Here is a 26,674-nt window from a genome sequence, read left to right as displayed (position 1 = left end):
AAAACCTATTCCCTATGACCCTGCACCAATTGGACCCAACAAAGTAATAAGTGACATTAAAACTAAAACAATTAACTACACAGAGACAGAGGTTATTACCAGCCATATTAACATAGATAAGTCAAGTGTTCCTAAACCCGAGCATGCCACCTTGTAGAAAATAATGCAAGCCACATTTGGCATTTTAAATTATACATACCCAAATCTAACAGAGGGTTGCTGGCTCTGTTACATGATGAATCCACCCTTTTATGAGGCGATAAGATCCTCTGCCAAAACCAGAAGAATTAATGGGACAAACCCAAGAGAATGTCTGTAGAAACAGAGAAAAAATAGCACCCCAAGAATAACCCTAGCACAAGTAAGAAAAAAAGGAAAATGTGTGAGAAAGGTACCCGCAATAATGCAACACTTGTGTGAGACGACAATCAGCATCAAGAGAAAAGATAAACTAGCAGAATGGCTCCTGCCAGCGCCCAACACCAAATGAGTATATAATACACTCAAAACCACCCCTTGCTTATCCATAAGGCTTTTCAATGAAAGTTCAGATTATTGTATACAGGTGTTAATTGTCCCTCACATATCATATCACCCAAAGGAATATATACTAGAGCATCAAATAACTCCCAAACACCATCTAGTCAAAAGAGAACCACTCACAGTATTAACAGTAGCAGTCTTACTTAATGTGGGTGGAGTTAGAGTAAGAACGGGGGTAGCCTCCCTAGTAAATCAACAACAAGGTATGAAAAATTTACGAATATCTGTAGATAAAGACTTAAGCAAAATCGAAAAAGCCATAGATGGGTTAGTAAAATCAGTCAGATCCCTCTCTAAGGTTGTGTTACAAAATAGACGGGGACTTGATCTATTATTTTTACAACAAGGGGGGCTCTGCGTTGCCTTACGAAAAGAATGTTGCACTTATGCAAACCACACAAAAATTGTGGTTGATACTATGACTGAATTACGCAAACAAATAGAGCAAAGAAAAAAAAAGCAAGAAGCTCAGCAAAACTGGTATGAATCATAGTTTACTCATTCCCCTTAGTTAACAACTCTTTTGTCTACCATTGCAAGACCAGCAATTCTGCTCATCTTAGTGCTAACTTTCGGACCCTGCATCTTTAATAAGCTTATTGCTATAGTAAAAAGTAAGTTAGAGGCCGCTCATTTAATGATAGTAAAATCAAAATATGAATCACTCACTCAAGTAAAAGCCGAAAACTATCTAAAACTTAATAGAAAAGAATTAATGCAGTTCAATGAACAAAAAGAAGGATAAAAGAAAAGGGGGGAAATTGTAAGAGAAGGGTGACCTTTTTGTTCGATGCAGCTGCAGATAGTAATTTGTTTCAAGGAAGTTTGTTTTTTACAGCGGTAATAGGCAACAAGCTGTAAATTGCTGATAACACGCATTCCTAAGCTTTTACAGCGGTAGTAAGCAATAGGCTTTGCATTGCTTAACTGATAACACGCATTTCTAAGATAACACGTATACTTAAGACTGTGAGAATTCCCAGATCAAAAGACACCTGTGAGGAAGACAACCAGCCTTCATCCCACGACCACTAAAAGGCAGAAAACGACCACCTAGCAACAGAATGCGACTGCACAGAAGAAAACGAGTGAACTAAGGAGGAAGATAAAAGAGCGAACTAGGGGATCACAGGCGCGGCAGTTTGGCAGAGCGGTTGCTCCCCTCTGTCGCCGCAGCGCTGCTTTTTACTTTACTCTCATATACTCTATTAAATGAATTAAATAAATTCTATTAATCAGATCAGATGGCCTCTTGTGCTCACTCATAACACCTGCATACTGGAATTCCTTTTTTGTTTGGGTTGTTTGGGGGTTTTGTTTGTTTGTTTGTTTTGGGTTTTTTATGGGTTTTCTGCTTCTTTTTGTTTTTTGGGTTTTTTTTTTATTATTCAAGGAACTGAAAAGATAAATATATCTTGTGCTCTTTCATTAACTTGATCTTGAAGAATTGGCTTACCAGTGATCCTTGCATCATATTTCAACAGCTAGCAAGTCTTACACCACTTAAAATATTTTAAAAATCCCAAACAAACAAAAACCAGAAAGACTAATTATTTTACAGTCAAACCTGACACAGTCTAACACAGTGCATAATAGATACTACTTTTTCACCAACATCCTTTGCAGTTCTTTTTCTCTTAGAACTGGCATATTTTGTGGAACATAAGAGTGTTTACAAGAGATAAAATGTTCTGCAAACTGAAAAGAAGTCAGCAAAAGTGACTCTAGGGAAGGTAAAATAAGAATGCCTAATTGTATTTAAACATGCAGATGTATTTTTTGCGTAAAACTGTGCTGCCTCTTAATTCTTCTTATAAAAAATACATGGGCATTTGACGTATGTTAATACAAGAAAATAATTCTTATTCCAGGGGTTATTTGTTTTGAGTAAACATTAGCCAGAAGGTATTTCTGAGGCCAATCATGAAAGCAGAATTTTTAAATACTTACAGGTTGTTATTTCTAATACGAAAATCCACAGCTAGTAATTTTTACTAGGAGAATACGTATAAAGAATACAATCTCCATGTCTAAGAGCTTGGTCAGGCACAATTCTTTGCTCATTCATATGCTGAGTGCAGACTGCGACTCAGTATTCAGCAGGGCTGCAGCAGGCAGTGCATGCCTGACCACACTCTCCTATTTTTTCACCCTTCTAATAGCATTGGAGAGTCAAAAAAGCAATGAAAAGAGAAGGGCATGTATTAAGGAATTTGTTATGCAGGATGCACTCAGGCTTCACACCATTTAGCCATACAGATGAGCCCTAACCCAACAGTTATCTCTGTGCACTGCTGTATTTACAGGATTGCAAACTGAGAGCAGAATTGAGCCGAGGAATCTTTTTTCAGAATCATGGGGCTTTTTGTCTGTAGGAAGGCAAGCTGATGCTGTTAAGAGGTAGAAACTGTTAAGAGATCTGGGTTCTTAAGTAAAGATGTGACTCTTTCAAATTAGTTATGAACTCTCATTTTTCCTTGTTGATACCAAGGATGATAAGAGGAATGCTCATCTTATTCAGCTGACGTGTTTAATTTTCCCTGTGATGTGCTTTGAGGTGGCAGTACTGAATGTCTCAGGAACAGCTATGAGGAACTAGCATTTTGTACTTTGATTGAAGATACATAGTCAGATACCTGAACTGAAAAACTGAAAAAAAAAATTAAAGTAACCTTAGAACAGATCAATTGTTCCGCTCCAGTGTAATCTCTCAGTGCAGAATTATGCTGAAGTTAGCTTTGTAAAAGCCTTGCTGGAGGTCGCTTAAGAGCTATTTTTCAGCTAGCTACATCAGACAGTGTTTATTTTCTATTTATTTAATTGCCCATTTCAACTGAGGAGTAGTAGCTTATTCTTCTTCCAAGTACTCTCCTTCTGACCTAATGATGTTTCCGAAGCAGCAGCCTTCAGTACCGAGGCCTGTGTCAGGCCCAAGTGGATTTGGTTAAGTTTCTAGCTCGTGTCTTCAGCGTGGAGTCAAAGGACAGCAGGAAAAGCAGGGCAAGTAACACTTTACCGAGCGAGGAGGCTGAGGCCCGAGATGACCCTCGCCGCAGCTACGTTTCACACCATGCCATGAAAGCAGGTAATTTATGACGGGACAGGGAGCAGGGCCGCGTTCTGCCCGCAGCCACACGCGCAGCGCGGTGCTCGGGCAGCCGTGCCCCCCGAGCGGCGGGAAAAGCGCCAATTTCCTCCCGCCGGGGCCGGCTCGGCTGCGGGCGGCTCCAGCCGGCCCCGCCCCGCCCCGGCGGCGCCCCTCGGGCCGAGCGGCTGCGGCCCCGGGTCCGGGCGGTGTCGGGGCCGTGTCGGGGCCATGTCGCGACACAGGCGGGTCCCGCGGCGGCAGCCCGGCGGGGCTGCGGGGGACGGGGCTGCCGCCGCCGCGGTGCGCGCCCGGGCCGAGCCCCTCGGGGCCGCCGGCGTGGACGAGGTGGTGGCAATAGCGGCGCAGCTGGCCCTGGAGCGGTTCCGGAGCGGGGACGAGGCGGGTGCGCGGCACGGCCCGGCCCGGGGGCAGCTGCGGGTGTGGGGAGGGCGCTGGCAGCGGGTCAGGGAGGGGATCCTGCCCCTCTGCCCGGCCCTGGTGAGGCACGGCTGGGGTGCTGTGTCCATCTCTGGGCTTCCCAGCACGGAGACAGGGAGCTGATAGAGCGGGTCTGGCAGAGACCACTGAGATGAGAGGTCTCTCATCAGGAGAGCTGTGGGAGTTGGTCCTGTTTGGCCCAGAGAGGACTGAGAGGGGATCTCACTAATGCATATGAATATCTCCAAGATGAGTCCCAGGAAGGCGGTGCAGGCTTTTTGGTGACAGGACAAGGAGCAATGGCCATAAATTCAAAGAGAAGTTCCACCTGAACATGAGGGAGAGCTTCTTTCCTTTGAGAGTGGCAGAGCACTGAAACTGCTGCCCAGAGAAAGCATTGAATTTCCCCCTCTGGAAACATCCCAAACCCTAGATGTGTTCCTCTGTCACCTGCTCCAGGTGACCCTGCAGGGGGGTTACACTGGGTGGTCTCCCTTCCAATCCTAAGAATTCTGTGGTTCTGTAACATTGAGTTGTCAAGATTACTGCCTGTTGCATTGTTACTGTCTTTTCATTATTATTTATCATTCTAGAGATGGAATTTCCTTCTAGTTTCACTAGTACTGAAAGAGCATTTGTTCACCGGCTCTGTCAGTCTCTTGGACTGGTATCTAAAAGCAAAGGGTGAGTCGGGGTACAGTTTTCAGTTCTTTGGTGCAGATGATAGAATTTCAAGACTAATGATAACCTGATTGATGTTTTCAACATCCTCAACTTGCTACAAGGAATAGTGTTAGAGAAAAAAGTGTAAAAGTAGCTACACATATGAGCATCTTTGTTCATTGCTGTATGCATGCTTGAAAAAGCTTGTGACATGCATTTTGGGACAGCTTGATTTTATACTCTGTGGATTTAATGGCTCCGTTAAAAAAGGTTCTCACTGTGATTTCTGTTTTTTTTTCCAAAGATTTTGCTTAGCATCTCATACCCTGACAGATAAAAGTTAACCTAGAGTAGGTTCCTTTTTCCTAAAATAAGTTTCCCCTCCCCCCGACAGAAAAGGAGCCAATCGATACCTGACTGTAGGGAAGAAGGATGTGTCAGAGGCACACGCAGTCATGACTTGTGACTTGGCTCTCTGTACGAAACACGCCGTTCGGAGCCTAATTCAGCGCTTTCCCGTCACAAATAAGGAACGCGCGGAGCTCCTGCCAAGGACAGAGCGAGGAAGTGCCTGTGCTGTTGAATCTGGTACGTTCAGCATGTGTTCTGATTTGGACTTGTCCATCGACACCACTCGAAACTACCTGCAACCCAGTGACAAAACAAACCTCTTCCTGCTCTGTCCGCTCTGGTGTCCTAACAGACACCTTCAAACAAATGCATTAATTTTCCTTACTTTTAAGGTCTTTTATAACTGGTGCTGTGAGGAACTTGGGAAGTCATATCATGCACATTGAGATGTCCACCTTGTGTTGTGTTAATTTAGAATCTTTGAGCCAGTTCCAGCCAAATCTTTTTGGAAGCACATTTTGAAATGTGGCTTCACAGAAGTAACTATGAGGTGGGGTTGAAGAGTCAGTGTTACTGTGATGCCATAAGAATGCCTATATTAGAAAATGAGGTTGTCTGTTCTGCTTATAGAAATTAATGTCCTTGATAAATCAAAAATTTCAGTTTTTACTTCTTCATCTCTACAAAATAGATTTGGTCCTTAAGAGACTACTGTCCAGACTTCTTCATTTCTTGAATATGGAAGAGTTCACGGAAAGACAAACTTCTGTCGAAATGTTGGGGTTTTTTTTAAAAGCAAGGTTTTCATCTAGATTATTGCTTTAGCAGCTACAAGTGGAAGAGTTGCACTGTGTTTCTGTGTGCAGAGATGGGTGTAGTGAACAGAAAACATTTGTACCGGTATGCCTTGTTTAATTGCATGTTTTTGATACGTGGTGTCTCTTCTTGAAGCGCTTTCTTTGCTGTTATTTCCAATTGTTTTAGTTGTTTAATAGGATTGTTATATGAACCAGAGGGAATCTGTAATAAAAGTACTGAAATGCAATGTCTTAGGAATGTAAGGGATAAGTTAATGAACAGTCTAATATTTGCCTTTCTCTGCATCTCAAGAATGTATTTTTAGTTCTCCTGATCTTTTAGTCTGTTTGTCTTGGTACAACAGAGCTTGAAATTTAGAATATGAATCTGTTAATGGCATTACATATGTATAACTGAGTTTACAGCAAACTTTTCATTCTGCCAGAGAATAATTCTCAAGGAATTATAGAGTAGCACTTGCAATGATGGATGTGAAGTAGCTCCCTCAGAAGATGTGCCTGTTTTTTGGCTACTTATGCACTGCTTTCTAACACATCGCACTGCTGCGTGGGGGCCAGGGCTCTTGATACAGCATGCTTGCATTGGTATGATTTCAGGCAAATGTGTGGAATAGCTTAAAGGTTTAACTCTGTCAGTGTGTATTTCTAGGGGGAACTGCAGGTGTGAAATGTGGGCGCAGATACAAAGGCCACCAAAATACGCCAGGCTGATATTCTCTGGTTTAGTTTGTTTCTCCTTTTGCTCTTTGTAGGCTTTTTTGACTTGGAGCAATGCTCTGGAAGAGTCTGGTTTTCTTCAAAATACCTATGAAAGTAATATCTGTTTTGAAAAATATCTATTGCAAGCACTGCAGGACATGCTATAAATATGACGTCTAAATGTGTGATGGGTTTGTCACTTTACCCACAGGGATGCATAAAAAGCCAGCAATGTTAATTTTTAAGTACAATTTTTGAGCAGTGTTTTTGTGACCTTCCTCTGTGTCTGCATAAATGACCTTTTAACTTGTCTTCACAGAAAAGAAAGAAGTAAACAAGACAAGTGGTCGACTTAATGATGGTATCCCCCAGGTCCCAGGGAAAAGAGGGGAATCAGAGTTTGATTCCTTCAGGCAGTCACTACCAGTTCTTGAAAAACAGGAAGAAATTGTCCAAACCATAAAGGACAATAAAATTGTTTTGATTATAGGAGAGACTGGATCAGGAAAAACGACGCAGGTATGTTGCTTCAATGAAATAAAAACTATAACAGTATTTATTCTAAACTAATGCCAATTGTGTAACATTTGTGATATGGGGTACTTTGATGCTATTTCAAGGCTTTCCTTTTCCTGTGTGATTGAAAATGTTGTTCCAATTTATTTTCTTGCTTTTGAAACACTAAGCCTCTAGATAGGTACTAGAAGCAAAAATGATTCCTTACAATTTTCTGGTAGATACCATTTTTACATTAAAATAATACAAAATATTGAAGGGAAAGTAGCTGTGATGTTTGTATAACCCTTTTTCTTCTAAGGCTAGTTCTGTTCTTAGTATCCAGAGTAATCTATTTTTTGTGTTAAAATGTGAGATTATCTGCAGGGCTTTGGTTTTTTTTTTAGATTTCTCTGAAGAAGGAGGGAGGAACTGTAAGGTTTTTCTTTAAAAAAAACCTAAATAGGTTATACTTAGAAATTTACTTTCTGCTGATTCAGATATGCTTGCTATGATAATTGTAATGAAAAGTCTTTTGCAATGTGCAATATTGATATGCAGTTAATGGTTTCCCTGTGCTAACAAAGCTGTGACTTTCTCAAAAAGCAAATTTGAACCACTTCTTTACAGATCCCTCAATTTATCCTTGATGACTGCTACAAGAATGGAACTCCCTGTCGTGTGTTTTGTACTCAGCCAAGACGTTTAGCAGCTGTTGCAGTGGCTGAAAGAGTGGCAGCAGAAAGAAGAGAGAAGATTGGCCAGACAATTGGTTACCAGATCCGGTTAGAGAGCAGGTACCAATGATATTTCTAAGTGTCGGTTGATCTTGTATTGGTCTTATGAATCTTGTGTACATTGAAACTGCAGCCTCACAGGTGGGATATGTTACTGCAGGTAAGGAATACGTAAGGGTGAAAAGGATGGCTTTCTTCCTGTGTTTTGCAGTTTGATGTAGAAGGCTGTCTTACAGAACTGAATCTCAGGTATTTTCTGTTGATTTCTTCTGCATGGAAATCCTTGTCTGATTTTCAGATCAAGTCTACACTTTCTTCTTTCCCCCCCCCCCCTCTGCTTTTAACATGTGTGGATTCAAAAGGTCTGCAAGCTTTGAAGGTAGGTGTGAAAACCAGCATGCTGTAACAAATGTTATGTAGTGAGAGTTGATAGGAGCCATAAAAGGGAAAACAAAAAAATTGGAATGTGACTGATGAAGCTGAGCATTATTTATCAGTCTAGTCTGGATTAAATGTATTCTTCTTCAGCTGCTGTGTTTAAAACATGAAGTGATGTAAAAGTAGAGATTTCAGTATCACTTGATGAATTTGTCTGTAAAGCAGAGCATGAATGGATTGTTTGGGGTTTTTACATCTTTGCACCGTGTAGCGAAATGACATTTAAGGGAAAGGCCAGCAGTTGAGATAATGAGTGACCAGAAGATGGCTAAAGGTTGTGTTGCTTGAGTGAACAAAGATAACACATAGCTGGTGAAAATGAATGCACTTGAACAATGAAGCCACAATAAGAATTCAAATATGTGTATGAAAGCTCACAAGGATATTAAGAGATTAGAAGAGCTGGTGAAGATGTGTCACAAGTAAGCTGGATGATTAATATATGGAAGTACTATGCTGGCAGAAGAAGAGCAAACTCAGGTGAAAATGGTAGAATTACTGGAAGCAGTGCAGAAAATCCAGAAAAAATGACGGGAGACAAGTCCATTCTATAATGTCAACAAGTCTCAGTTTATTTCAAGCACACATGTATAGTTATACCTGTTATAATGAAGCTTATGCATATTGCAAAATTTAAGCTCATCATTGGTGTATGAAAAACAGGTCAATCCCGCCTTTGGAGCTTTCTAAGCTTGCTTTGTTTTCCCTTACATTTATCTTTTGCTGAACATTCTACTGTTGGGAACCAGCTTAGCCAAGGACATAAGATATTATTGCTACATCTGCTATTGCTGCACTGTGCAATTTTCAGCTACTGCTTCACTAACTGCATGTAGTCATGTCCTTTCTCACTAAGCCATTCATCCACAAAACTCTCCATATTTCCTCCGTTTTTGTTTTGGACCATTAAGTTAGTTGTCCACATCTTTTGAACCATGCGTTCTACCAGCTTCTGAAGACAGTTAAACAGGCAGGGCAAAATCAGCAAGAGTAGTAAAACAACAATCAAGATTCCTACTACATACATGATAAAAGTTCTTAGCCAAGGACCGATCCCTAAACTTTTAAGCCATTCTTCTATCCCCAGACCATCTTCTTCTTTTAATTGATGAAGGCCCTGTTGTAGTTCTTTAATCTTAGCATGTATTGATACAGAATGATCAGAGAGATTCATGCAACACATTCCTTCAAATTCCTCACATCCATGTCCCTGGGCTAACAACAAAAAATCAATTGCTGCTCTGTTCTGTAGTACAGCATGATTTACACTTTGTACATCCATAGCAAGCATAGCTAAAACCTCTGATGTTTTGTTAAGTTCATCTTTAGTCCAGCATCCCAATTGTTCAGCTAACACCATAGCCTTTCTGGCAGCTTCTCCTGGTAACAGGGTTGCCACTATTACCTGTTTTAGGGTCCCTATACCTGACCCATACTTCTTTGCCCTTTTTGCTTATTTCTTTTTGTCCATAATGTCTCATTGCAGGTGGTGCCTCTGAATCCCCAAATACACACAAATGATTAAGAACAAAGAGCACTTTCATTAATCTTTCCTGAACATCTCCAATCTCTCTATGTTTTTCCAGATATCTCTTCAAAGTTCCATTTGCCTTTCTACAATTGCTTGTCCAGTGGGAGAAGGTGCTATTCCTGTAATGTGCTTAATTCCCCATGATTTTAAAAATCTATTCACGTTGCCACCAATGTATGCAGGACCATTGTCTGTCTTAATCTGCTTTGGCACTCCCATTACTGCAAAACAACTACACAAATGCCTTATAACATGTAATGCTTTTTCTCCAGCTTGAGCTGTTGCCCAGATGTATTTACTATATGTATCTATAGTAACGTGAACATATTTCAAGCGACCAAAACTATTTACATGAGTAACATCCATCTGCCAGAGTTCATTAGATGAAAGACCTCGTGGGTTAACTCCCCATCCCATGCCATGACCCCCATTATGATGACTACAGATAGGACAAGCTCTCACTATAGCAGTGGCATCTGCATGGGATATTCCAAACTCCCGTTGTAACCCTTTTGCGTTCTGATGAAACATAGAACGTGCCTCCCTGGCAAGCATTTGCCCTGATAAAGGAGAAGTTTGAGTCACTGTGACGAGCTTATCTGCCCGGGCATTACCCTCTCCTAAGCCAATTTCCCATTTGTGACTTCTTATATGAATGATAGCATAAGGATGTTCTCGGATTTTTACTGCTTTTTGAAGTTGTATGAACAGTTCAAATAGTCTCTGATTTTGTACTTCCTTGATAGCAGCATCCTCTATTCTTTCCACAACACCAACTACATACAAGGAATCTGTAACAATATTCAAAGGCCCCTTCAGGACTGTTAGAGCCCAAACCACAGCTGCTAACTCCAAGGTCTGAAGGGTATCTGAGTCATTTGCAGTAAGAATTTCATGATTCCAGACTCCCTGCTCCTGCCATGTAATTGCTGCTGTTCTTGACCTCTTCCCTGCATCTGTGTATGCTGTTATTGCACCAGGAATCGGCTCCTTTTCTCTCTGTGGCCGAACCATCCAACTCAATTTTCCAATCCACTGTAATGGAGGATTTTTAATACTTTCAGTTATGACAGCACCTCCTATTCCTAGCAGAGCTTCCTGCAGTTCTTCACTATTAACCAAATACCATTGTAAAGAGTCCTTTTTCATAGGAATCTGTATTAGTTCAAGCTCTCGCCCATCAACCTGCAAAATTCTCTCACGACCTCGTTTTATCAAAGCTGCTAACAGTTCAATTTTTTGAATTAAAGTCTTTGTTTGCTGAAGTGGAGGGGATAGCCATTCCAACACCCTTATCTCCCCCGTTTTTGTTTCTAGCTGGGTTAAAGCTTCCAGCAAATGTTTTTCACCACACCATATAGTGAGATTAAGCGGGATTCCCAGTATTCGCCGATGTACTAGACCCTGAACCACACAGTCTGTAATTTGCTGAAGAGTTCTTTTCTGCTGAGGATTAAGGGTCACTGGTGCTGTTGGGTCTGTGCCCTTCACTAAGGGTCTAAGAGAATCTAACAGTTCATTTGGAAGGCTTTAAGCCATTGTAAATCACCTAGTAATTTCTGAGCATCATTTAAAGTAACAATCTGAGTTTTCAGTTCTAATTTCTGAGGCGTTACCAAGCTTTGAGACAATATCCATCCCAAGTATTTCCAAGGAGGAGATAACTGTATTTTCTCTGGGGCCACAACAAGCTTAAAACGTCCCAGCAAGTTTTGTACATGTTTAACCTGTTGACTCGTAAATGATTTAGGCTGAGCAATCAAAATATCATCCATATAGTGATAAATGATAGCTTGTGGCCACTGTTGCCTCAATGGTTGTAATGCAGAATCTACGTAAAGTTGACATAAAGTAGGGCTGTTACGCATACCCTGAGGCAAAACCGTCCATTCAAATCTTTGATCTGGACCTTCTCTGTTCAGAGCTGGCAAAGTAAATGCAAAGCGCTTTGTATCCCTGTCATGCAAAGCTATTGTAAAAAAGCAATCTTTGAGGTCTATTATCCATAGAGGCCATCCTTCAGGTAGCATTGCTGGATTAGGCAGACCTGGCTGTAGTGCACCCATTGGCTCCATCTGTTTATTAACCTCCCGCAAGTCATGTAACAAGCGGTATTTCCCTGACTTTTTCTTGATTACAAAGATAGGGGTATTCCAAGGACTTGTAGACAATTTCAGATGCCCTTGTTGATATTGTTCAGTGACCAAGGCATGAGCATGTTGCAGACTTTCCCTTTTTAAAGGCCATTGCTTTACCCATATAGGCTCATCACTTTTCCAAATTATGGGAATTGGGAAAGTCCAAGCAATGGCTATTATCCCAAAGGGTGCTCCTTTGTCAGGACAACCCCTAACTGTGTTAAAATGTCTCGCCCAACTAGGCATTGCACCGTAGGTGGTAACTGAACAACAGAAAATATTGCCTTTATGACTTTACCATCTATTGAGACAGTAAGAGGTGGCGAGCGACTTGCAAGAGTTAAACCTCCAACTCCTGTTACTGCTGTAGCAGCTGGCTGTAAGGGCCAATGTGCAGGCCAACACTGTGGTGCAATAATACTTGAATCAGCACCCATGTCCAGCAAACCTGTAAGCATGCATTTTGTCCCTTATACTCCAACAAAACCTCTTTTCTTGGTCTGTCATTCAGATCCAAAGTTAATAGAGTCAAGCCTCCTGTAGATCCAAATCCATCTCCTCCACGGCTTTTCCGTGAGGATACAGCCTTAGTAATTTGCTCCAGAGGAACCAATTGAGCGATCCTTTGTCCTTTATTAATCCGAATAGGAGGAAATGGAGTGTGAACCATAATTATAATTTCACCAGTATAGTCTGCATCAATGCACCAGGCAGCACAAATAATCCAAGCATAGAGGCCGATGATCTTCCCAATAACAAAGCTCCCATTGTCCTGCCCTCTATTATAATAGGTCCATTAACTCCAGTGGGGACCTTCTGCGGCTGTGGTGTCATTAAAGTCACTTCTACTGCGGCTGCCAAGTCCATCCCGAGGCTCCCTCTTGTGGCTGGACGCAAGGTGTCGCTGTTGGAAAGGCTGGAGCAGCTATTTGTGTCGGAGCGCGGCTGCTCTTGTTCGCGCTGTTTCGGGCGTTTCCCGGTCTCCTCTTACAGGCAGCAATGTTATGAGTATCCGATTTGCACTTAGGACACCATACTCCAGCAGCAGAGCATTCTCGCCGAACGTGTCCTGTCCCTCCACATCGGAAACATCTCATACGGCTGCTGTAAACATTTCCCTGGGTTGCTACTGACGCTTGGAGGGGTGCAAGAGCAGCTAACACTTGTGTCTGTGAAGCTTTTGCCTGCTCTTTCAATCCCTCCCCCAGCTCTTTAATAGCCTCAACTAAAAATGCCTGCTGCCCCGTTGGTATAGTAGCCATCCTCTCTAGTGCATCTTCTATAGTCCAATTAGCTCCTAATGTGTTTAACACACTTCTTGTAGAAGCATTACAATTTTGCAAAGCACACTGCTTCAACAATGATCCACGCATAAACTCAGGCACTCCAGCTCTCTTTATTGCTGCCGCTGCCTTATCAATAAACGCTCCAAAAGTCTCATCCCTTCCTTGTTTAATTCCCATATACGCTGGCAAACCTCCTGGGTCTTTCACCTTATCTATAGCCCTTCGAGCTAGTCGCATTGCCTCTCGACACTTCTCAGGTCCTAGCATAGCTTGTGCCTCAGTGTGAAAATATGGTCCTAAGCCCATTAATTCATCTACAGTTACTCCATGAAGGGGATCTCCAGGCTGTCTTTGTATAGCTACAGCTTCATTAACTTCTGCCTGCCAGTGTGCACCAAACAAAAGCCTCTGATGTGTCGAGAAAATCAGCTTAGCAAGACTTCTACAATCTCCTGGTAGCAATATATTAGTACTCCAAACATAATCCAATATCTGCCTAGCCGGTTCACTAGTAACTCCAAATTGACTCACTGTAGCTCGCAACTGTGACAACAACTTCCAATCTAAACGGTGTAATCTGAGCTGTTAACCCTCCGCCTGCCTGCTGCTGAAAAATTACAGGACAAGCCAGTTCTGCTGCTAGTTCCAAAGCCTGCCCATCTCCTTTGTCCAGCTCCTCTCTTGCCAAAGTCGCCCAAACTTCCCTCCGTTCCCTGGCCAGAGCCTCCGTTAGGTCAGACTCTGCCCTAGGGGTCGGCTTACTGACAGACAAACTTTGACAAACTGTCGATTTCTGTTCTGAGGGGGCTGGAGGAGCCGTGGGCTCGCAACGTGACTCTGTTTCCGTGTCCTCAGGCACAGGTCGCAATGGAGGTAACTCCACTGTAGACACAGCAGGTGGCATGGAAACACCAGGCAACCAATCCTCCCCGCTAAAACCTCTATTTTTCTCTAGTGCTGAAGTTCTCTGCCCGGCAGCTTTCTTTTCTGCCTGATGTTATAATAACTCATTGTGAACTACCTTCCACCACTTTCCCAACTTTTTAGCTGTCTTATCATCATCTAAAACTTCCTCCCACAGTTTATCCCCGAACTTACGCCACTCAGACAACTCATGTACTGTATGAGGATTTACAAAGAACCCCTTAGAATACCCATATGTTAATAACCCTGGCAGATCTTTTTGCAAATCAATGCCTTTAATCTGCCTTCTCTGCAAGAATGCAGTAAATAAATCATATGCTGCTTGCCTCTCCATACCTATATTGTCAGCGCTGTTGCAGCCCTCCGAGGTCGTCGGCAGCACATATCGGCCAGGCTTGCCTCTGCAGTCACCTGGGACACGGTGCACTCTATTTCAATTCAGCACTTTTGCCGTCCTGGCTGCATCGGGACCCGAACCCTTTTTCGTCACTCCACCGTGGTGCCTATCACGTCGATCGGGTCACCATTTTGTGGAAAAAATGACGGGAGACAAGTCCATTCTATAATGTCAACAAGTCTCAGTTTATTTCAAGCACACATGTACAGTTATACCCGTTATAATGAAGCTTATGCATATTGCAAAATTTAAGCTCATCATTGGTGTATGAAAAACAGGTCAATCCCGCCTTTGGAGCTTTCTAAGCTTGCTTTGTTTTCCCTTACATTTATCTTTTGCTGAACATTCTACTGTTGGGAACCAGCTTAGCCAAGGACATAAGATATTATTGCTACATCTGCTATTGCTGCACTGTGCAATTTTCAGCTACTGCTTCACTAACTGCATGTAGTCATGTCCTTTCTCACGAAGCCATTCATCCACAAAACTCTCCATAGATATTAGGAGATTAGAAGAGCTGGTGAAGATGTGTCACAAATAAGCTGGATGATTAATATATGGAAGTACTATGCTGGCAGAAGAAGAGCAAAGTCAGGTGAAAATGGTAGAATTACTGGAAGCAGTGCAGAAAATCCAGCTTGAGAAAAATCAATACAATTACTCCAGGGAAACACTGAAAGGGGGAGATAACAATATTTTGAGCTGTGGACAAAAGAAATTTGGAGTGGAGATGTTGAGAGGTGTTTCTAGTAACACAGAAACGTAATTTTTAAGGTTTTCTTAACTGTCCTCCAGAGAAAAGCTTAGAGTACAGTACAGAGGAACTTTTCAGCTCTTTTAGGATGGCAGTAGCAGAGGGAGTAGTGAGAATTGCTGTTGTTATTGGGACAGCTAACTGTGCCCCAGGTATAGAATTGTAACATTTCAGTATTTTCACCTCCTGAAAAACCAGAGGATCAAGCAGATGCCTCTGTGATTTAGTCAGCTGTAATGAATTGTGTCTTCAAGGCAAGGCTGTGGGGAGGCTTCTGTGAGGAGGTGCCAGAAGCCTCTCCCGTGTGTGACAGAGCCGGTGCCAGCCAAGGCAGACCTGCCTCTGGCCAAGGCTGAGCCTATCTGCGATGGTGATAGTGCCTCTGGGACAGTGGGGAATGGGGGAGGAAAACCTGCACAACAGAGGCAGCGGTTCCGGAAGAGCAGTGAAAGCATGTGAGAGAAGCAGCTCTGCACACAGGAAGGTCAGTGCAGGAGGGGAGGAGATTCTCCAGGTGCCAGAGCAGCCCATGGTGCAGCCCATGGTGAGGCAGCTGTGGCCCAGCAGGCCGTGGAGGTCCGTGGTGCAGCAGGGATCCTCCTGTGAAGGATTCTGTGTTGGAGCAGGTAGATGCTTGAAGGAGATTGTGATCCTCTGGGAAGTCTGTGCTGAAACAGGCTCCTGGCAGAAGCTGTGGCCCCAGGGAGGGAGCCACACAGAAGCAGGTTTGCTGTCAGGATTGTGACCCTGTGGGGTCTCACACTGGAGCAAACTGTTCCTGAAGTACTGCACCCTGTGGAAAAGGACCTGTGCTGCAGCAGTTCCTGGAGAACTGCAGCCGATGGGAAGGACCCATATTGGAGAAACTCGTGGAGAGCCCACTTTCCCGTGGGAGAGACCCACATTCTCCTTATCTTTCTCTGGGGCCTGGGAGTCATTTTTTTATGTTTCCTCTCCCTTGCCTGTGGAGAGGACAGATAGAGTGGCTTGGGTAGGCACCTGGCTCATCCCACCACATGTAGACAAGTACAAAGGCTATATCCAAGCACAGGCTGAGGAATTGGAACCTGGTTTTCCACATGGAATTTTCTAGTAAAATGAATGACATGCAGGGTTTCTTCACAGTTTTCTTTTACTTCCTTATTTATTAAAATTGAATCTTATTCTTTCAATTAATACATTGTCCAGAGTTTTGAGATGCAAGCACTACAAATTGTTAGGAAATGTCTGGGAAAAGGCATAGTTTAAAAACAAGTGGTGTGCATTAATCTTTTGAGGAGGGAACTGTAATTTCTCTTCTGGTCAGCAGCTGCATTAATTTTTGATCCATGGAAAGCTTTAAATGGTGCAAACCCCTGAGTTGTCTCTGTGATGTGATCCATAGGGTTTCTCCAAAGACGCTGGTAACATTCTGCACTAATGACATGCTCCTTGGCACGCTGATGGCAGGAGACAGCACTCTCTCCACCGTGACCCATGTTATTGTGGTGAGCATCCTGTGGTCTTTCATGTGGGGTGGAGCAATATGTATTGCTTTGGAAAATGAGGTCTTCATTTGTTTTACTTAAATTTGCTGAGCACTTTAGGTGTTTTTGTTTGGTAGAATCTGAATCAACTTCAAAGACTTTCTGAGTCCTCAGAGTAGAATGCATGTTTTGTGCAGTTTGGTGTTTTTCTGTGTGTTTGCGTTTTTCCTGTAAAAATATCTTATTTTCATGCCAATGGTTAAGTGTGGAATCAGGAGGAGTGGAGAGGGACAGAAGTGTAAATATTTCTGAACTTCCATGGTCAGCAGAAAATCCTTAGGGAGGCTTACCTTGATGTGGTTCAATGTGATTGTGTCAGATTTTCTCTTACCATTTGTTTTAGCAATACAGGTTTTCAGTCCATTTGTTTGCCCAGAGTTTTCTAGATAATGTGGAGTCTAATTGCTAGCAAAGTATTCAGATTGTTCATTTGTGATTATGTCAATATTCCTATGATGGAATTGAATAAGTAAAGGGAACTAGAATGTTTTTGGCAAGACTTAAGTACTGAAGATGAAAAGGTAAGTTTAGGTGCCTGCCTGTTTATCAGAGTTAAAAAAGCATGAGAATGATTTATACATTCTTGATGTCAGCCTACAAACTTTGTATTTTGAGTCCTTGTTTCCTTCATTCATAATATAAATCAAAACAGAAGAATGAAAAAGATGATTAATCAGTTATGTGCCTTAACTTACAGGCTTTGTGTATGACTTGTCTAAGCAATTTGTCTGTTTTTCTGATTATGTGGTGTCATACATTTTTTTAAATGCTTATCAGTGGTGAAGTGAGAATTTATTAAAATAAGATTTGTAGTTTGTGGTGTTTTCTTGAAATTTGGCTTCAAATACAAAATCAGAGAGGTTTCAGATACTCACTTTAGCCTCTAAAGTTAAGGTGCTTACAGCTTCAGCATTGTAATGCACTCAGCGCTGATAAAAACTTTTTGAGGCATTTTTGTTTCTTTATGGATAGTTTTTTTAAAAAAACCTATTACTTAAACTAGACTCACACATATTAAGGCCTCTGTAATGTGCCACCAAAACATGTATTTTTTTTTAGAGAAGTTTGTTTTTGTTAGAAGTTGTGAATCTGTGATGGTTTTTTATCTCTTTTTTTCCCCTTTTGTTACAGGATGAAGTACATGAGAGGGATAGGTTCAGCGACTTCTTGCTAATAAAACTGAGAGATGTGCTGCAAAACCAGAATAATTTAAAACTAATTCTCTCTAGTGCTGCTCTAGATGCAAATCTCTTTATTAGGTATTTTGGAAGCTGCCCAGTAATACATAGTAAGTCTTGATCTTAACTCTTAAGTCTGAGTATACCTGCCCTGAGACTCACAGATCTTACTAAACTGTAGCAAATTATTCTGAGTAAAGGCACATGATTAATACACTGAGAATTCCAGGAATCCTTGTTCTTTCTGTATGCAGGTTTCTTGTTTCTTGACTGTTTGCACCTCATTCAAAGTGAAGTGTTTTAGTCACTGGGAGTTCTGTAAATGCAGGTACATCCTGCCCCCCTCCACTCTTAATTGAAGAAGGAGGAAGAGGTCATTGAAGTTCTGTCTTCATGCTGATACAGGACTTAGGAGCTACATGAGTGTGATATATATCAGTGCATTCCAGTAGGATCTTACTGTTCAGGCTTTTTGAAGGTTGTTACTGGTTACTGGATAAAACACAAATAACTGTACCAGTTCAGTTCAGAAATACAGGCTTAGGCAGATTGAGTTTCACATGAAAAAAGAATCACATGATTCTCTGATTTAAGGAAAATTAGTAGTTGTTCATCTAGGTAAATATTCAGAAAAGACATCCAGTTTCGCTTAGTTTGTTTGCAGACTCAGTTACCTGCAGTTAGACTACATTCAAATGCAAAGAAAAGTTACCATTATTTGCTGGTTTAATTTCATTTGACTGATCTTAAGTAAAGGCAAAATGTAAATGCGTGGGAGATGGGGGGTTTTTGTGGGTTTGCGGTTTTTGCCCCACCCTCTTGGCTTGCAGGTTTTCTGCATGGGTGACCTCCTCTGGCACCTTGCAATCCTCTTACTTTTTCAACAGTAATGTCCAACTTTAATGTGTTTTGAAAGGTAGCTTTTAAGAGAAATGCTTTATCTGGCAATCAGGTAGACTCTCTGCATGTCAGCCTTTTTAAAAAAAAATCTCAATGGTTTTAGGAAATGGGATTGCTTACTGGTTTATTTTAGCAAATGTTTGTGAGGAGGAAACCTTTTTTTCCTTCCTTTTTTTGCAGATGGAACTGTTTAGTTCTCAGTTTTGAATTTTTGCCCAGTTGAATAAGGTTTGCAGCTTGTTGGAGACAGGAATCTGGAAATTACACGTGATTTCATGTTCTCTGAATTTTTTTTGCAAGGGAGTGCCTCAGTTGTGATTGTTGTATGACTTTCCAGTTTAGTCTTTTTGCAGCTTCCTGTTCTTTCAGATCGGTCAATTTGTGTTGGAAAATCTGCTGGCAATCTCTCCCAGTCTTTCCAGTTTACCACAGTGTTTGTGCTGGTTATGTAACAGGCCAATAACAATTCAAAATATGTTTTTTTCCCGTTGTTTTTTTTTTTTTTTTTTTTTTTGTTAATTTAAGAATTAAAAGAAGTAGCTTTTTCTGTTAATGTAATATACAAGGTTTGAGTCTCCTTCAGCAATACAGCTGACAAAATCCTGACCACAGAAACCACATCTTGTAGCTGTGGATCGCTGTAGTACACAGAGTTTGTGATCAGTGTTGGAAGGCTTCCTCTGTGACCAGCTTCTAAAAGTATGTGAATTGTGGATTGTTCTTTCTGAAGGAAATTCCTGAGTGTTCCTGAGTCAGGTTAAGGAACAAGAAATCAAAATGTAGAGATTTTAATCTTCATGCAAAAAGCATCCTGCAATGTTGACAGATAAGGTCTAAAAAACAGTCCTGTTGAAAAAGAAATCAGGATAAATTATCAGAAGGTAAAGGCCACTGGGATGTCTCATCTGTCAAGAAGTATTCAGTAAAGAAAGCTCAGCTTTGCTGAATTAGTAGAGGACATGGATATAAGGCTGCCTTCTCACATGATTCTCATGAAAAGAAAGTAGTTCAGTAGTTCAGTAGTTCAAAGATGTACTGTCTCTGTGTGGAACCTTGCAAAAAGCTGTATTAATTGCTTATTAATTAATTACATTTTTAATCCAGATGGCAGATTTACATGGCAAGTTCTTGTTTGTAAGCCTAAACAAAAACAGCTGTTTTCTTTTTCTCGTTTAAAAAAAAATTGTAGTTAATAACTGTCAATCTTCCGAACATCTCCTGCTGGAACACTTCATAAAATTGAAGAGGTTATGGAGAAACAAGGTGGCATTTGATTTTGGAAATGTTTTGTTTTGTACAGTTTTGAGAAAAATAAACTCCAGTGAAGGTAGTTTTTTAAAAAATTAATTCTGTAAGTGAAGCTGGTGAATATATGATCTTTTACGGATTTTTTCTATTTTAGTCCAAGGGAGACCTTTTGAAGTTAAAGAGATGTTTCTGGAGGACATTTTACGAAGCACTGGGTATACAAACAAAGAGATGGTGAAGTACAAAGAAAAGAAGCAGCAAGGTCAGCGGACTTGTTAATTCTAAGGGTTGGCAATGAGAATCATTGATTGAACAAACAATTAACAGGATTATTTTCTGTTGAAATTCCAGAGTCAGGAGATTAAATGAGTGTAATTTAGATGACAGCAAGTATCTTTAAGCTCTCAATATTTACATTATGGAAATAGTTTATGCAATTAAAGAAAAAAAAAATCACTTTGATTCAGTGGTTGCATTCTGTTTTCACTCAGTTGATAAATGTCATCTTTTTTCTAATTATTATGCTGTAGAGTTATATATAACTGGGGGCTCTGCCCACATGAATACTAAAGAAGCATAGGATGTCTGTACCTTTGGGTGCAAATTAAAGTGCAGCTATTAAAGCAGGCATGATTTTGTACATCTTGCACTAAATGGACAAGGTATTCCCTTCAGTAACATTTTTCACTGCTTTCTTCAGGCATGGATGCATTTTTTTAAGTGTTAACACTCTTGAGCTAAACATCATTGGTTTTAAATTAAGTAGATACTGCTTCAGAAGTTTTCCTGGCAACTGAAAGTAATGATCCCAGTGATTATTTAAAGAAAAAGTAGAAAATGCAAACCCCAAAGCTATAACATTCAATATCCAGTCCTAACTGGATATTGATCACAGTGCTCATCTCTGATCACTGGGGTCAGAAAAGTTCAGTTAGGACACTGGTGTTTTCTGATGTTTCTTCCACTAGTGTAGAAAAGTAAGTTGTTACATGCAGGGACTATATCACTTGTCTTCAGAATTCCATTTGTGGAAAAAGATCTGGCCTGAGATTGTGTAGAAGGTGATTACTTAAGGAAGATACTTTGAATGCAGTAGTTTGGAATAATGGAGGTTTGGGGGGTTAAACAGCAAAGTGTTGGGTTTTACCTTGTTTTTATAGCCCGGGTGCAGTGCACTTTGGGTACCCTTAAACATGTCATTTATGTTGGACTGGTAGGAGCATTCTAGACTAAAAAAAGATGTTGAATGGGTAAAACTTGGTAAAACCTGCTGTGACTAACTTTTTTAGTAGAAGACAATGGATAATAAATATGACTCTAAAACTTTCTTGGGGAATACTTTGCATTCTAGAAGAGAAACAGAAGAACACTCTTGCTGAGTGGTGTTCAGCTCAAGATAACACTAACAAAGGGACATCTCGGAGACAAAAATCGGTTCCAAGGACAAATGAGGAGTACAAACGGTTGGATGATGGCGGTGACACAGTATTTAATCAACTGGTAAGTTTTTTCTTTAGTCGGAAGAGATGTTACAGGTGTTTATATTTGTGTTGTATTACTATCCATTTAAAATCTGTTTTCTAAAGTTCTGTCGAGTCTTTCAGGACATTAACGTATTTTAAAGATTACTTGATGAGGATGAACGGCTCTAGCTGAAGTGTGCTCTTCAGTTCGGGTGGTTGCACACAGCTTTTCCTCAGATCAAATGGCTCGACTGCCATTGTGTTCGTACTTGCGTATGACAAAATCAATGCATGAACTGATACCTGAGTGCTGGGTTTCTGTTGCTGCTGGGAAAAATAACCATTGCAATTCTTTGTGGGTAATGTATGAGAATAAAGACAACTCTTGGAAAAGATTAAACTTTCAATATTGTTTTTTATCTTCAGACTGAAAAAGATGTGAATTGCCTTGAACCGTGGATAGTAAAAGAAATGGATTCCTGTCTTTCTGACATCTGGTTGCATAAAGATATTGATTCGTTTGCTCAGCTGTTAAATCTTATTTTAACTGAAAATGTCAGTGGTAAGTTTCATGTGTTATTACATAAGAAAAAAGCAACCTCAGATGTACTTAGATTTTTATGGCTACTTTTATCTCCAGTTTCAAATGGTGTTAACCTTTGCATTCTGATGCTGACTGAAAAAATGATAGGGCTAGCAGAAATAATGAGTTGTTTAGTTAGTTGTTGTTTTGAAGTATTGACAGAAGTGTGTTTCTAAAACAGTGTAGAATTCATATGAACTAACTTCAGAGATAAAGTGAGGAAACAAATTCTCTTTGGGCTGGAATTTGAAAGCAATATTTGTACTATATTTAGATGAAAAAATAACATTTCTACTGGGTTTGCTGGATTTTTTTTTTTTTTTTTTATTTCTCAGTTGATTATCGGCACAGTGAAACTGGTGCGACTGCTCTGATGATTTCTTCAGGGAGAGGCTTTTTGAGTCAAGTAGAGCAGTTGATCAGCATGGGAGCAAGTATCCACTGCAAATCATCTAATGGCTGGTAAAAACAGAGAAACCAAAAGATAGATTTATTTGTCAATATAGGAGAGAGGAAGAAAATTCTTTATCATCTAAATTAATTTGCTAACTTATCACACTGCTGTAAGAACTATAGATTTTGACAGCCTCAACAATTTCTAACTCCTGATAATCACATTGTTTTCTGTAAATTCTAAATTGAATTCTTAATTACATGGTCTTGATTGTGAGCTATAAACTTTGCTTCAGTAGGTCTTATTTAAGATACTGGTTAGTAGAACAACTGTAATCTACTGAATTGGACCAAAATATTTGGCAATTGCTATTTTCATGGAGTTACACATATCAGAAGATCTTTCTGTTATGTTTCTAAATATATTGTAGCATGTAAAAATATTTGTGAATCTGTAGAAACTCAGGTTTTGTGGTCATGGAGTATGTCTTCATATAAACAGGGAAGTACAGTAAATAATTGTAGTATGGAATGATAAGAATTAGGATTCCAGGGGTCTGATATTTGGTACTAACATTTGAATAACTTGGGGAAGAAATGCAATTTAAAGATAAAAGAGTGAACTGCATAGTGAGAAGGACAGCTTCTGAAAGACATGAAATAGCCAGATGTTATGCCTGGGGTGTGACTTTTTGAGATGACTTCAAGGATACTGCAAACAGGCAGGTCTGATCTCTGCACCATTTTTAAAGGAATGGCACCTTCTTCCTCCTCACTTCCTTGTGCATGTTTGCTCCTGTGTAAAACTGACATTCTATTGTGGTAAAGAACTGTAGTCACCTAAAAGTCAGCTGTTAACACCTATGAAGCACTTTCAAATGGGAAGTTGCAGATCCAGCAATAACAGTACTGATGTCAATACAGAAATGGGTACAAAAGTCTGATGTCAATTGCCTCTCCTGATGTGCTCTTCATATGCATCTTTTGAAGTGAAAAGTCTAATAAAAATACTTGTGCAACTATTTCAGGATGGCTGTGGACTGGGCTAGGCACTTTGGACAGACAGAGGTTGTTCATCTGTTGGAATCCTACAGGTAAGCTGTAACTGTTTTGCAGAATGAGTTGTATATGATATACATAGAGTTGTGATGGGAAATTTGAGATTTGTGTTCTTCTAATCAGAACAGGTTTTAGCTTTTCATGCTCTAAAATCTGGACTTAATAGCAATACCTTTTTTTAAGAATAGGAGTATTTCAAAAAATAAACAGCAAAAAAGTTTGTACTCAATAGCATATTGTTTATGCTTGCACAACTTGCTAATTCTATACTATGTACCATTTTCTTTTCACATGCTTATTTTGGAAACAAATCTGTAATGTGTTTTTATCTATATTTTTTATATGCAATAGGCATATTAAAGAAAATTTGCAGAAGTAATGTGTACACTAGGCCATTCAAGAATGATTTTCTGATTAACTTACAGTTATCATACTTGTGGTAGTGTTTTGTAAAGATTATCTCTACTATAATTTCTTTTAGTGTAGTTTCTGCTAGTGGGAAATTTTTGGAGAAGACGTATCTCTCAAATATTTTTACTTGAACAGATAAACGAGAAGTATCTTTATACTTTCCTTTGCTTATGGTTGTGTTTCAATGAAGTTGAAGAAAACTAAAGTTACCACTAATAAATAAAGTGGCATCCTTCATTGGGTTAACATTGGAATCAGTAAACAGTAATAGTATGGTGATTCCCTTCTGCTACACTTAAACATCAGAATTCAAGACCAATAGTCATGTTGGTCTTGATCTAAGTTTGAGTTGATGGCTCAATGCAAACCCGAAGGGGCAGCCTTGATTCTGGTGTATTTTCCTGTTACAGCGCTTCATTCGGATTTGGAAACATGGATGAAAGTTCCAGTTCCCTGGTCCAAAAGAGTGCTAGTGACCTTAGTGCAGAGGACAGAGAGCTACTGACAGCTTACCATCACAGTTTTGATGATGAAAAAGTGGATCTGGATCTGATAATGCACTTACTTCACAGCATCTGTCATAGTTCTGATGCAGGTAGGTAAATACCTAACCAGTGGTTGTGGATTTGACTTCTGATAATCATGCTCTTTTTTCAGCAATCCACAGACGTTAAAACCTTCTGAGTGCTATTCGGCATGTATTTGAATTTTCTGTTTAACTTTGCAAACCCACTTCCTTTTTTAGGAGCAATTTTAATATTTCTTCCTGGGTATGATGAGATAGTGAGCCTGAGGGACCGCATTGTTTTGGATGACAAGAGATTTTCTGATAATGCTCACAGGTAAAACCTTTAGTTACTGTGGCTTTTCATTGCTTCTTTTAAGGATCCTTAAAATGTTCCTTTTGTCTTGCATTAGATACCAAGTTTTCGTGCTTCATTCAAGTATGCAGACTTTGGACCAGAAGAAAGTGCTTGAAAGTCCACCTTTTGGCATCCGCAAAATTGCAAGTATTAGAGGACTTTTTCCAATGCCACAATGACCTATTTTGCCATTGCTTTTGCAGTTATTATAGTTTTGGTGGTTTTGGGTTTTTTCTTTGCAGATTCTTTCTACTAATATTGCAGAAACCAGCATAACAGTCAATGATGTGGTGTTTGTCATTGACTCAGGCAAGGTGAAAGAGGTAGGACTGCCTTAAATTTTCCTAGTGTGATTCTAAAACACACAGTGTATAAATTTTGGAGAACTTTTTTTTTTTTTTTATTACTTTACAGTAAAGTGAGAAAAAGCTTTTACTAGCTGAGACCTAGTGCCTGTCAGGCAACAGTCCTTTCTGAAAGGCTTCAACATGCATTTGTTTTAAGACAAATACTGTAAACTATCCGTCTAAAAAACCTTGAAAATCTTGAATTTCAAAAATTGCGGAGCATTGAGATACTAGAAAGGAGATACCCTCATTAATTCACTTGAAATTGAGAAGGTACCTTTGTCTCAGAAGCTGCTGTATATATTACTATTTCATACTTTTTAGAAAACTCCTGTTGGTAATCTAACTAACTAGTAACTTGTATTTCATGTACCCTATTAAGTTTTCAGTTTGTATTCCTTTCTTTGTTTTTCTAGAAGTCTTTTGATGCACTGAGTTGTGCTACAGTGCTAAAAATGGGGTGGATTTCAAAAGCCAGTGCTATCCAGAGAAAAGGCAGGTAATAAATGCCTCATAGCGGTTCCCATTTTGCAGATATGCACAGTCCTTTATGTTTAGAATAAACCACACAACACAGTAATTGTTTCTGGCCTATTCTGGTGTTGTGTTGCATAGAGGCCAACACTGGTTCTCTGCAGACGAGTAGGTGTCAGCATGTATTTCCTTGGAATAATCTCCCAAGTTGTAGAAAAGTGATGCTCAGGCATTTCCCAAAGGTCTGGGTTGTTTTCCCCCCATTAATTTGTTCTCCTTCCTCTTTCTCCCACGTAGCACCCGCAGTCACAATGTCCAGTGGGATGTTTTCACATCATGTCTATGGGCAGAGGACTGCCTATTTCACTTTCTCCAAGCTATCCATGACTTAACAGGCCATGATTATATTCTTCCCAGCACTGTGGGGGAGGGCTCAGAAGTTTATGTAGCAACAAATGCCTGTTTAATCAATCATATTGGCATTAAGCTGCATGTATGCACATAGATGTATATGACTGAGAGAATTTGCTCATTCCTTCCTCATTCGCTCACAAGTTACTTCATCTTTATTCTACCTTTTACTCCAAGCATCACTTCTGTTTAGGGGATGTGAGGGGAAGCAAGAAAGTTTGCAACTGGTTCCTTACAACAATGGATGATTGAGATTTGGACTGGTCTTAGGTTAGCAAAAAACCCACAGCACTTTACATTAGAAAAGCCTTGTTTTTCTTTCTCCAGATTTCTCAGTGTTGGGTTAAAATTACAGTAAAAAATTGCCACACTCTCAAAAATAATTAATGATTAGGAAATTCTCATGTTGCATGTGACCTAACAACACTTTCTTCATGGTAGTGCCTCTTCTTTTCCATTCTGAGTTTCTGTGTCTGTTTGTTGGCTTTTGGTTTTGTTTTTAGAAAGAAATCCTCATT

The 26,674-nt window shown here is 40.3% G+C and overlaps 1 protein-coding gene across 1 annotated transcript; it reads left to right on the top strand.

The window, feature by feature from the left end:
• The first annotated feature begins 3,859 nt into the window (after nt 1-3,859).
• Nucleotides 3,860-25,967, top strand: LOC144248280 (3'-5' RNA helicase YTHDC2-like). Its single transcript, XM_085568001.1, has 21 exons — nt 3,860-4,134; nt 5,127-5,320; nt 6,920-7,119; nt 7,792-7,892; nt 8,195-8,211; nt 14,081-14,098; nt 15,342-15,452; nt 15,614-15,755; nt 16,685-16,787; nt 17,958-18,085; nt 18,835-18,890; nt 20,307-20,414; nt 21,504-21,652; nt 22,042-22,177; nt 22,534-22,660; nt 23,620-23,685; nt 24,472-24,656; nt 24,807-24,903; nt 24,980-25,067; nt 25,167-25,247; nt 25,887-25,967. The coding sequence occupies exons 1-21, from the start codon at nt 3,860-3,862 to the stop codon at nt 25,965-25,967; spliced, it is 2,463 nt and encodes an 820-aa protein (XP_085424127.1).
• Nucleotides 25,968-26,674: the final 707 nt, after the last annotated feature.

Source organism: Lonchura striata, chromosome Z (genome assembly GCF_050655825.1).
Source record: "Lonchura striata isolate lonStrDom1 chromosome Z, ASM5065582v1, whole genome shotgun sequence".
Lineage (NCBI taxonomy): Eukaryota > Metazoa > Chordata > Aves > Passeriformes > Estrildidae > Lonchura > Lonchura striata.
The sequence above is the reverse complement of the archived record's forward strand: the minus strand, read 5'-3'. Positions and strand labels throughout refer to the sequence as shown.

Coding starts and splice junctions, on each gene's coding strand:
- LOC144248280 (XM_085568001.1), top strand. CDS start 3,860: ATGTCGCGACACAGGCGGGTCCCGCGGCGGCAGCCCGGCGGGGCTGCG. Junction 4,135..5,126: donor CTCTGCCCGGCCCTGGTGAG/GCACGGCTGGGG, acceptor TCCCCCCGACAG/AAAAGGAGCCAATCGATACC. Junction 15,453..15,613: donor GACAGCTAACTGTGCCCCAG/GTATAGAATTGT, acceptor CGTGTGTGACAG/AGCCGGTGCCAGCCAAGGCA.